The sequence below is a fragment of the Panulirus ornatus genome, chromosome 67 (genome assembly GCF_036320965.1).
Source record: "Panulirus ornatus isolate Po-2019 chromosome 67, ASM3632096v1, whole genome shotgun sequence".
NCBI classification, from domain to species: Eukaryota; Metazoa; Arthropoda; class Malacostraca; order Decapoda; family Palinuridae; genus Panulirus; species Panulirus ornatus.
The window spans coordinates 1,692,557-1,705,183 of record NC_092290.1 but is presented as its reverse complement, the minus strand read 5'-3'; the positions used below and the strand labels follow the sequence as shown (position 1 = coordinate 1,705,183).

The 12,627-nt window shown below is 39.5% G+C and overlaps 1 protein-coding gene across 2 annotated transcripts in view; it reads left to right on the top strand.

Annotated features, from left to right (window-relative positions):
* Positions 1-12,627, top strand: part of mask (multiple ankyrin repeats single KH domain) — a 56,691-nt gene that overhangs the window by 14,070 nt on the left and 29,994 nt on the right. For both annotated transcript variants that reach the window (XM_071658844.1, XM_071658845.1), the window contains 4 exons: positions 2,443-2,643; positions 4,493-4,591; positions 8,772-8,996; positions 9,767-9,956. In XM_071658844.1, the coding sequence (XP_071514945.1) occupies positions 2,443-2,643; positions 4,493-4,591; positions 8,772-8,996; positions 9,767-9,956 (715 nt within the window). The remainder of the gene's footprint in view (positions 1-2,442; positions 2,644-4,492; positions 4,592-8,771; positions 8,997-9,766; positions 9,957-12,627) is intronic.

The window sequence follows — 12,627 nt, the reverse complement described above, 5'->3', positions numbered from 1 at the left end:
AGTAGTGGTAATATGCTAATGTTATTTCCAATTTACAGTGAACATTTTCAAGATAGGAAAGCTTAACATTTCAATATGACACAAAATTATGCGAGGTGAGCATTTCCTTTAGATGTAAATATATGCATCAAGCTTCATACTTGCATTTTAAGGCTTCCCATTGGGCCTGGGTGTTTGCTGAATTAATTTTTATTTAATTTTATTTTTTAATTATACTTTGTCGCTGTCTCCTGTGTTAGCAAGGTAGCACAAGGAAACAGACGAAAGAATGGCCCAACCCACCCACATATGCATGCACACATAAACGCCCACACATGCTCATATACATACCTATACATTTCAACGTATACATACATATGTACACATGTACATATTCATACTTGCTGCCTTCATCCATTCCTTTCGCCACCTCGCCACACATGAAACAGCACCACCCTCCCACTGCGTGTGCAGGAGTTGGAGGACTAGGCAGATCATTATCATTAATTACTTCATTGATGATCTGTCTTCAGATTGTATGCAGAATGATTTTATAGACACCGAGTCTTCATGCATTGAAAGTTTACAAGGTTGAGGCAAAAGAGGGTGTTTCTAGCATGAGTGGAGGCAGTATTATAGGCACCTGCCTACCCTTGACTACTGGGTCTGAATGGTCTCTGGTAATTTTACAATTGTCTATGATTGTACTATTATAAAGAACATTATTAATGAATTTCATGTCTAATATTTATTAATTATTATACTTTGTCGCTGTCTCCCGCATTAGCGAGGTAGCGCAAGGAAAGAGACGAAAGAATGGCCCAACACATACACATGTATAAACATGCACGTCCACACACACGCACATATACATACTTATACATTTCAACGTATGCATATATATACATACACATACGTGTACATATATACACATGTACATAATTCATACTTGCTGCCTTTATTCATTCCTGTCGCCACCCCGCCACACATGATATGACACCCCCCCTCCCCCTGCACATGCACGAGGTAGTGCTAGGAAAAGACAACGAAGGCCACATTCGTTCACACTCAGTCTCTAGCTGCCCTGTATCATGCACCGAAACCACAGCTCCCTTTCCACATCCAGGCTCCATAAGTCTTTCCATGGTTAACCCTAGACACTTCAGATGCCCTGGTTCAATTCATTGACAGGACGTCGACCCCGGTATACCACATCATTCCAATTCACTCAATTCCTTGCACACCTTTCACCCTCGTGCATGTTCAGGCCCCAATCACTCAAATCTTCTTCACTCCATCCATCCACCTCCAATTTGGTCCCCCACTTCTCCTCCTTCCTTCCACCTCTGACACATGTATCCTCTTTGTCAATCTTTCCTCACTCATTGTCTCCATGTGACTAAACCATTTCAATACACCCTCATCTGCTTTCTCAACCACACTCTTTTTATTACAACACATCTCTCTTACCCTTTCATTACTTACTTGATCAAGCCACCTGACACCACATAATGTCTTCAAATATCTCATTTCCAGCACATCCACCCTCCTCTGCACACCCTATCTATAGCCCACTCCTCACAACCATAACATTGTTGGAACCCCCATTCCTTCAAACATACCCATTTTTGCTTTCAGAGATAATGTTCTCGCCTTCCACACATTCTTCAATGCTCCCAGAACCTTCGCCTCCTCCCCAACCCTTTGACTCACTTCCGCTTCCATGGTTCTATCCACTGCCAAATCCACTCTCAGATATCTAATCACTTCACTTCCTCCAGTTTTTCTCCATTCAAACTTATCTCCCAATTGATTTGTCCCTTAACCTTACTGTACCTAATAACCTTGCTCTTATTCACATTTACTCTCAGTTTTCTTCTTTCACACACTTTACCAAACTCAGTCACCAGCTTCTGCAGTTTCTCACCCAAATCAGCCACCAGCCCTGTATCATCAGCAAGCAACTGACTGACTTCCCAAGCCCTCTCATCCACAACAGACTGCATACTTGCCCCTCTCTCCATAACTATTGCATTCACCTCCTTAACAACCCCATCCATAAACAAATTAGACTACCATGGAGACAGCATGTACCCCTGCCGCAGACCTACATTCACTGAGAACCACTCTTTTTCCTCTCTTCCTTCTCGTACACATATCTTATAACACCATTTATTGTATAAGATAAAGTGTGATAATTATAATAAATTTTTTGGTGTATGTCAAATAAAAGGTAACACTGTTGGCACTTTGGCTGTGCTGACATAGCTACAAAACTTTTACACGCTATTAGAGCTCAGAACAGTTTTGTAGCAGAAAAATTTTAATTATATTTTGTTACTGTTAGATAGGTGTAAGTATTGTAAGTACTTCAGATTTTTCATTTATTGTCAATGCTTTATTCCTTGAAAAGAGGAGTCTTGGCAAGTATAACTGTTAAAACCTCAAAAATTTTACTTTCAGGTTCTCCTTGCAATGCGTGCCAATGTTGAAGACCGGGGCATCAAGGGGGATTGCACCCCACTGATGGAAGGGGCTTCTGCAGGCCATGTTGAAATTGTTAAGCTTTTGATAGCTCACAATGCTGATGTCAATGCCCAGTCATCATCTGGCAATACTCCTCTCATGTATGCTTGTGCAGGGGGCCATACTGATGTTGTTAAGGTGAAGAGCTTTCATATTCTATTCCCTTTTCTAATTTATTAAGTGGAGAGTTTCTACCTTTTACAGATGTTGGATGGGGTCTCGCTAGCCTGTTGAAATCAAGCTAGTACTTGCACACTGCATAGATGTGTCTGTCCAATCATTTTACCCCTACTCAGATTTCAGGATAAGAATGTATTTCTTTCCTGCAGCTTAAGCCTTCATTTCCGGTTCTTTATCATTCAAACTCCTTTTCTTTCATATTTGATCGCCATTCCCCATGTCAGCAAGTAGTGCCAGCAACAGACAGAAAGGCCACATTTGCTCACACCCAGTCTGTCTGTCATGTGTAGTGCACTGATACAACAGTATATTAGTATGTAAGACGCTTAACATGGAATCTTACTTTGCTATCATTGACTTTCATCTTTTACATCCTACATATCAAAATGGGCTACTTGTACAGGTTTTATGCCTTTCATGAATGAAACATTGTCTTTAAATGACAGCTAGGTTAACTTCCATTTTATTGCATTATGGTTCAAAATTATACCATCATTATTAACCTCGCTATCATTTCTCTCTTTATACATCTCATGTGACAACTATCACCACCCTCTGTCTCTTTGTGTCTGGGAAGGGGGGGAGGGGTTGATCTAGAAGTCTAAATTTTGGCATAGAGCCTTTTATGAAGTACATGTGACTACTATGAAACAATGACAAAACAAATAAGAACAATTTGTATAACCTGTTCGGTCATGAACTCCCTCTTGATGAGAGAGGGGATTGCAGTATTGCATAAACGTTTACATTCCATGTAAACATGTTGGCCTGTTATACATGTGTTTACAACCAGGAAAATAAAACATATAAGCAACTCTGAAACTGCAAAAGCATTGATTGACTTCATATGTGGCCAAAGCCACATGGTGAAGAAAGGAGCAGACAATTAGTTTTTGGATATCTCATGCTGTTTCAGGGTCACATTTATTGTTGTATGCAATTAGCTCATGTAGCTCCCCAAAACAATGTATATAATCTGTCAGTGTACTGCAGCTCTAACCACAAGATGTGGTTATGTAGCTAAGAAACTGACCTAGGTTGTTTTCTCTTATATGGGTAAGTGAATCATGGCACTTGTCTACTTTCAGTTACCATAGGAGCTTTTTTTGAAAACACCTTGTTCAAAACTATGAAAGCTATGTTCCACATGGATTGGGCAGACCTATGAAAGTTCAGAACAGCAAACTTTTTTAATTGCATGCCGTGCACAGAAAAGGCAAAGCTATAAAATCTTGTTCTTGCAGAGAATGGACTAACATGTTTGGACATGATCGTTGAGGCCCCAGTGATGTGCACAGGCCTCCAGTGCTGGTGGCGTGTGCAATCTGCTGTTACAACAGCTCTTCTCACTCTCTTTCATATCTCCTTGTTTTTGTTGATATATCAGTTCTTTTGGTTTTGTTAAGTAACATGTTTCTGAAGTGAGACTGTGAAAACATCAATGTAAAAAGAAGGCACTATATATTTTTTGACAAGTCCTTTTAGTCTCTTCCCTTCAAAGATATTAGAAATGATCATTTTCATAACTTCAAGAAAGAAGTGGACAAGATCATTTGCACTGTAATGGATTAACCAGACTAAAAGGTATGCCTGCATGTTGACAACAGTCAGTCTGTTTTAGTTAACAAACAAAGACATCTTGGATAGGGGATGGACTGGAGAGGCAGTAAACCATTTAAAACCAATTGTCAGATAGTGAAGAATTGTACAAGGTATGTTGAATAGATTAGATAACAAATTCTTTTATGTTTTAACTCTGGATGCCTTTATTGTACCATTATAACTAACGTTTTTTTTTTTACTCTAGGTATTACTTCATCATGGCGCAAATGTAGAAGACCATAACGAGAATGGTCATACCCCTCTCATGGAAGCTGCCTCTGCTGGTCATGTGGAGGTTGCCAAGGTGAGAGCAAATAGATAAGTAATTTTCCATTGGAAAGAAGTGAAGGTAGACTTGCATGAAATTTTAAGCTTAAGAATGCTTTTTAATTATACAAAAAGTTGAGTTATTTGGAAGTTGTAATATCAAAAGAATCACAAAGTTGTAAGGATTTAAAGCTGAAGCATATATATTTTTTTTCTGTTGGGTGCTTTGTATATATTTAAATTAAATGCCTTTAGATTTCTGTTGTACTTAAAAAAAGTATCCCTTATTTAAGTAATATCCAGAAATCTTGTTACTTTTATGGAAGTTGAATGAAGTCTTGATGAACAAACAATAATGCACTTAATGAGTATGATGTTTGGATGGAAGTGTCAAATATGTGAACAAGAGTTGTGATGATACCGTTAGAGAGAGATTGCTCCAACGTGATATTGGTACAAAGCTGGAGGTTTTCAGTTAAAACACATCAGGCAACCAATTTTTGTAGACAGACATAATTCATGAAGTGATGATCTCAGCAGCTGTGTCCTCCCAGTTTTTGTTTGCATACCATTTGATATGTCCATCCCCATATTGTTTTACTTTCATTAAATGGATTTTGCTAGTTGTTTTTGCTATTTTTATGCATGTATGTTTAACAAATAAACACAATGAAACAAAGTAAGAGGCACAGACTTCAGTCTTCCCAACCTGAACACAAGCACCCAGACTTCATGCAGATACTAGCTTTTCTGCCAGAGCATCATCCAGCCATGCCAGGCCACAGGTAAATTTTATCTCAAATTCCACCTGTAACTTGAGTCATGACAAAGCACAGGTATATTTGATCTCAAAATCCACCTATAACTGTCGAGTCATAACAAAGTGGTAGCAAATGGCACTCGATGAAATAAGCTGATACTTTTGGAACCAGCTTCATACAGTGAAATGTTGATATATCTCTAGAGCAAGTTGAAAGAAGCTGGATGTTTGGGTACTATTTTCATTGTAACCATTGGGGACAACATGCCCTAATCAAAATCCATTATATATAAAAGAAAAATATTAGGAAAAGAAGGTAGAAATGAATTATGTCTGTACAAGTGTTTATAGACCCAACTCATAAAAGTAGAAAGGTTGTCGGAATAGGAAGAGACAAACATGTTCAATGAAAAAAGGGGTATCATAAGTTGATCCTTATGTGGCTAGTCACATAGAAACTATGGTAAGCAGCTGCCAGATGAATGCCTTGGATCCAGGTTTTGATATCAAAGGTAGAGGATTTGGAGACAGCTCACAATGGCATTGGCCATATATGTACCAGAAGAAGAGGGAGAGAGGGCAGCAACATTATGGTGAACAGAACGGAAGGTTTAAGAGAGGCTATTCCAGGCAAATTAATGGAGATGGAAGGCTTTTGATTTTCCATACTAGGATGAATTGAATAAAAAGATCCTTTGAATATGGAAAAGCAGCCCACAAGAAAAATGATTCTGGCAACTGTTCAGCACCCTTATCTTATGGGAAGTATCTATCTATCTATCTATCTATCTGTCTATCAGTATCTCTGATGCTTTTTCCTCTCTGAAACTCAAGGGGATGGCCATGGCAATAGTTGCCATAACTAGTGAAGTCCGATGCTGCTGCTTAACCATAGTGCCTCACCCTGAATGGGCTACTGGCAGAGGGCTAGTCTTGTGCAGTGTTTTCAGAGGCTCCTACCTAATGTTCCTGCTGACTTCTACATAATATTTCTCCCTAATGTTCCTACCTACTACTATTACTACTATCAACTGCTCCTACCATTTTACTAAAAGGCAAGGCTAGCACATAGTTCTCACCACAGGAGAATCTAGTTACAATGAACGAGCTATGTGAGGTAAGTGTTGTCAAGTGTTATATGAGACAAGGAGAGATTCTATGTGTGTTGACAGAATGCCGGTAGCTCACGTGTGGGTGAGGCAGAAAGAAAAGACAGCTACCTGGGTCAGAGGAATGCAGCATGATAACTGCTGAAATTCTGGCTCACCACACAGCCATCACTAACCCTGCGAATACCCAGGCCAGTAGTACTGGTGGTATACCTTCCTGGTCATTGGCTGCCTTCCAACCACCTACCTACCTACACGATGCCTACTTAGGGAAGTAGACTTTGTGATAGTTTTTGTATGAGTTTCAGGTTTCTAGGTTTCACCAATAGCATAGACAGGAGAACCAGAGGTAAGTTGCATGTTATCAGAAGAAAAGTTACAAGCCTCTCTCTCTTAGAAACAACCATACATGAATGTTAGGTAATTGTTGTAGCTCAGTTTTTTGTCTAGACTGAGATTTTTACCTCATACCTGTGTTGCTCCTCTTGAGTGTCCTGGCCATTCCAAGTAAATAGTCTCTCCCAGTAGTTTGACAAAGGTTGAAGTTTTTTGTGTGTATGTTTATTTATGCCCCCTCATCATAGTAGAGGGGAGCATATTGATTAGTTTCTCCCCATTCAGTCATTAACATTCATTAACAGTACAAATAAAGAAATGTGAAATGTGTAAAAAAGAGAGGAATAGAAAAGCTCTGAAAAGAAAATTTTTACAAGTAGGAGGTATTTCAAAACTTTTCCATTAATTCATAAGGGATAATTTGTCAGTTAAAGGGTAGCTAATTAGATGAGGCATTCATAGGAAGAGTATTTAGATAGAGGTGTGAAGACATATACAAGGAGCTGAATGACAGGTTTAACTGTGTTTTCTGGGTGGAAGACACTATAGCCTCAACACCAGTCAAACGAAATTGAAAAGAGGTCACAGACAGCATTGAAGTTGGAAAAAAAAAGTTTTATTGATTTTTTATTTCCTTTACCCATATAAGCCTTATGGTACTCTGAAGTTTCTCCCTGTGCTGAAGGTGTGCAGACCCACTTGAGAGACTGCGTGATATGTTGTTCAGTATGTTGCAAGAGGGAGGTAAGGAGCAAAGGGAGCAGAAGAGGGTAAATGTTCCAATTTTTAAGTGTGACCTGTAAAGTACTGGAAAAGATAATCAGAAAACAAAAGGGCTAACTGCTTGTAGCAGAAATTATGTAAGCAAGAGAGAGCTTAGAGATTTTGAGAAAGGAGTTCATGTTTAACTATACTTTGATATATCTTTTGAGATAGTAAGCCCCTTTTTAGACAAACTAGCAGATTTGGGCCTTCAAAGCCCTCTTTTGCTTGCTCCTGCTGAGTGCTGGGGTACCACCGACCATCTGGCCTGAGCAAATTCCCTGAAAAGAACAAACCCTTGTGTTTCATCTGAAAACTGCACAGTGACATTAATCAATATTATCACTTCTCAGCCCCACCAATTTTCCTCATTGTACCCCCTGTGTTGCTCTCCTCAAGGAAGTGGATGAAGTATTTGCAACTCTTTGGAGTTATTCATCCTGCATTTAGTAACATCATCATGTCAACAAACAGATGACATATTTGACTGGATTTTTGTAGTGTGTGATATATTTTTCTGTAAATATATCATTTGGCAGCCAGGAGTTTTGGTAAAGAAGGGGATAAAGTAATAGCAGCTATGTATAGAGGTTCATTGTCATGCCTCTGGCAACTTCCTTGGCATGTCTACATGCAGAAGAGAAGGATGGGTGGACTTGATGTATTGGGACTGCCACAGGGCATTTGACACTGTGCCACATGTGGTTGATAATGAAGATTGATCTTTGGGCATTGTGAATAAAGGGCAGATTCATTTAATGTTTTTAGAAAAAAAGGTAGTCATGTCAGTATGATCCCTCTAGAAATCCATTAAGGTTACCAGTGTTGTGCCTGGTACTTGGCTCTGGAGCCGTTGCTTCTTGTGATCGGTATTGATGACTTGTTTGAGGAACTAGACTCCATCTTGTATATATTTGTAGATGATGCCAAGGTCAAGAGGAAGGTAGAGTGTCCTTTACACTTAGGACATCCATACTTTCCTGTCACACTTTCAAGTGCCCCCTGCCCCTCTTTTTGTCACCCTTTGCATCGAGATTTTCCCCTGGTCCTACATCCTCCACTCTCTTAAGGGTATATTTAACCTCTTGTGTATCATTACATGCTGCACATGCAACCATTACAGGTAAAATCCAATGTAAAAAGAATGTTGAAGGTGGTTGGGGAAGCCACTCTGCTCATGCCTGAGGTTGCATGCACTTAGTTTCTCTGTGATTATAAAGATGTAGCTACATGGTATTTCCATATTTCAGATACTGTTGGAGAAAGGTGCTGGAATTAACACCCATAGTAATGAGTTTAAAGAGTCTGCCCTGACTCTGGCATGTTACAAGGGCCACTTGGAAATGGTAAAGTTTCTGCTGGATGCTGGAGCTGATCAAGAGCATAAGACTGATGAGATGCACACTGCCCTCATGGAAGCTAGCATGGATGGTCATGTGGAAGTTGCACGCCTTTTGCTCGATTCTGGTGCTCAGGTAAGTTTTATTATAGTAATATTTTTTCCATACATACCTTTCCTGGTGTTGTGAGGTGGCATCAAGAACAGACAACCAAGCCTGTGTTTGTCCCTTTTAGAAAATTGATAAGGAAAGGGGAGGATATTAATCCTCTTATTCCCACCCCTTATATTCACCTATAACTTTCAGAAATACATATCTGTTACTATTCTCCCCCAATCCCTAAGGAGAGATATAAAATCTTAAACTGTTTCAGTCATCAACTGATGGGTGCACATATCAGAGGATGATGTGAACAATAGAGGCTATCATTTGTCTGTTCCCAGTGCTACCTCAGTTTGGTGGGAAATGGCAACAAGAATGAGAAGAAATTCAATTGAAATTCAATTCAGTCAATAGATCATCTTTTCCTTTTGTATATGTGATATTGGATATGGTGTGTAGTGTTATGATTTCTTGAATTATTGTTGAAATACATTGACTAAATTGTAGTGTCAAGACTTTTTTAAGGTGTAGAAAATGGGGTTATGATAACTGGGACTTCATTTTTAATAACAGCAATAGACTGAGTGTTTGCAGATGAAACTGTTGTTCATTTCTTCTTGACATTATCTCATTATTCTTGGCACTATTCATTAAAGTGGGAAAGGCTGTTAGGTTTTAAATAGATTATGAAAATAGGCATGGGCAAATATTTACAGGAAGATACAGTTTTCAAGATTTGTTGATTTACATTCCTGCCTGCACTTAGGTGGACATGCTTATTTACAGTCCTTCCCTACCCTTAGGTGAACATGCCTGCTGACAGCTTTGAGTCCCCCTTGACCCTGGCTGCATGTGGTGGCCACACTGACCTCGCACTCCTCCTTCTAGAACGTGGAGCGAACATCGAGGAGGTCAATGATGAGGGATATACACCCCTCATGGAGGCTGCCAGGGAAGGACATGAAGAAATGGTCACACTGCTGTTAGCTCATGGTATTTGTCTTACTGCACTTAGACTAACATTTTTTAGATTTACTGAGATGGTATATTTTGCGAGTTAGTACTAATTTGGCTTATTATTCACTTTTTTCTCCTGAAAGCTGTTTATAATCTTAAATGTATAAGGTTATCCCCAGTCATTATCTGTTAATTGGGTTGTTGGCAGGAGGAGACTTTTCCACAGCATCTGAGGTGAAATATCATCTGTTTATCATTTTCAACATATATATACTGGAGGAAGTGAAGTGTTTTAGATATCTGGGAGTGGATTTGGCAGCAGATGGAACCATGGAAGCGGAAGTGAATCATAGGGTGGGGAGGGGGCGAAAGTTCTATGAGCGTTGAAAAAGTGTGTGGAAGTAGAGAACATTATCTTGGAAAGCAAAAATGGGTATGTTTGAAGGATTAGTGGTTCCAACAATGTTATATGGTTGCGAAGTGTGGGCTATGGATAGAGTTGTGCAGAGGAGGGTGGATGTGCTGGAAATGATGTGTTTGAGGACAATATGTGGTGTGAGATGGTTTGATCAAGTAAGTAATAATAGGGTAAGAGAGATACGTGGTAATAAAAAGAGTGTGGTTGAGAGAGCAGAAGAGGGTGTTTTGAAATGGTTTAGTCACATGGAGAGAATGAGTGAGGAAAGATTGACCAAGAGGATGTATTTGTCAGAGATGGAGGGAACGAGGAGAAGTGGGAGACCAAATTGGAGGTGGAAAGATGGAGTGAAAAAGATTTTGAGTGATCGGGGCCTGAACATGCAGGAGGGTGAAAGGCGTGCAAGGAATAGAGTGAATTGGAACGATGTGGTATACCGGGGTCGACGTGCTGTCAATGGATTGAACCAGAGCATGTGAAGCGTCTGGGGTAAACCATGGAAAGTTGTGTGGGGCCTGGATGTGGAAAGGGAGCTGTGGTTTCGGTGCATTATACATGACAGCTAGAGACTGAGTGTGAATGAATGTGGCCCTTGTTGTCTTTTCCTAGCACTACCTCGCGCACATGAGGGGAAGGGGGTTGTTATTTCATGTGTGGCTGGGTGGTGATGGGAATGGATAAGGGCAGACTATGAATTATGTACATGTGTATGTATGTATATGTCTGTGTGTGTGTATATATATATATATATATATATATATATATATATATATATATATATATATATATATATATATATATTATCCCTGGGGATAGGGGATTAAGAATACTTCCCACGTATTCCCTGCGTGTCGTAGAAGGCGACTAAAAGGGGAGGGAGCGGGGGGCTGGAAATCCTCCCCTCTCGTTTTTTTTTTTTTTTTTTTTTTTGTTTTTACAAGGGAAGGAACAGAGGGGGCCAGGTGAGGATATTCCAAAAAAGGCCCAGTCCTCTGTTCTTGGCGCTACCTCGCTAACGCGGGAAATGGCGAATGGTTTGAAAGAAAGAAAGATATATATATATATATATATGTATGCGTTGGGATGTATAGGTATGTATATTTGCATGTGTGGACGTGTATGTATATACATGTGTATGTGGGTGGGTTGGGCCATTTCTTTTGTCTGTTTCCTTGCTCTACCTCGCTAACGAGGGAGACAGCAACAAAGCAAAATAAATAAATAGATAAATAATATACTTTTCCTATGATGTACATTCTGTGACAAATGATGTACTTTCCAGAAATTCATAGTCAGGAAGAGTTATCTGGGAAATAACACACTTGCTTTATTTGTGCTTCTGTTTTTTCAAGGTGGAATGCTGTATTGTGAAATTAATGAATAAATGTTAAAAGTATTTCATTCAAATTTTTAGACTTTGTATGGCTAGAATTTTATTATGCTTTAAAATGGTGACATCTCACACTAGATTATTGCTTGGGATATTCAAGAATGATTTGTGGCATTAAAATCGTAATACAAAATGAACAGATATACATCAATTAAGCTGAAACGAGTATCTAATAATTTTTTTCTTATACATGTTCACCATTTCCATTGTTAATGAGGTATTGACAAGAACAAAGAAATGGCCTCTTTTGCTCACATCCACTTTGTAGCCATCATGTGTAATGCACCGAAACCAAGGCTCACGTGTGGAATAACATTCATCCGTATTGCATTCGTTTTATTTCTTTGCTGAATATGTACAACAGATACTTTTCTATATTCATTGCCTTGTTAGATGGTAATTTAGGGCAAAAGTAGTGTTGTATGAGTAATTACTAACTTCTGTGAATACATTTTTATTACTAATAATTATAGTCACATGGAGAGAATGAGTGAGGAAAGATTGACAAAGAGGGTATATGTGTCAGAGGTGGAGGGAATGAGGAGAAGTGGGAGACCAAATTAGAGTTGGAAGGATGGAATGAAAAAGATTTTGAACGATTGGGGCCTGAACATGCTGGAGGGTGAAAGGCTTGCAAGGAATAGAGTGAATTGGAATGATGTGGTATACCGGAATGGACGAGCTGTCAGTGGATTGAACCAGGGCATGTAAAGCGTCTGGGGTAAACCATGGAAAGTTTTGTGGGGCATGGATGTGGAAAGGGAGCTGTGGTTTTGGTGCATTATACATGACAGCTAGAGAATGAGTGCGAACGAATATGGCCTTTGTTGTCTTTTCTTAGCGCTACCTCGCATGCGTGTTGGGGAGGGGGTTGTCATTTCATGTGTGGCGGGGTGGCG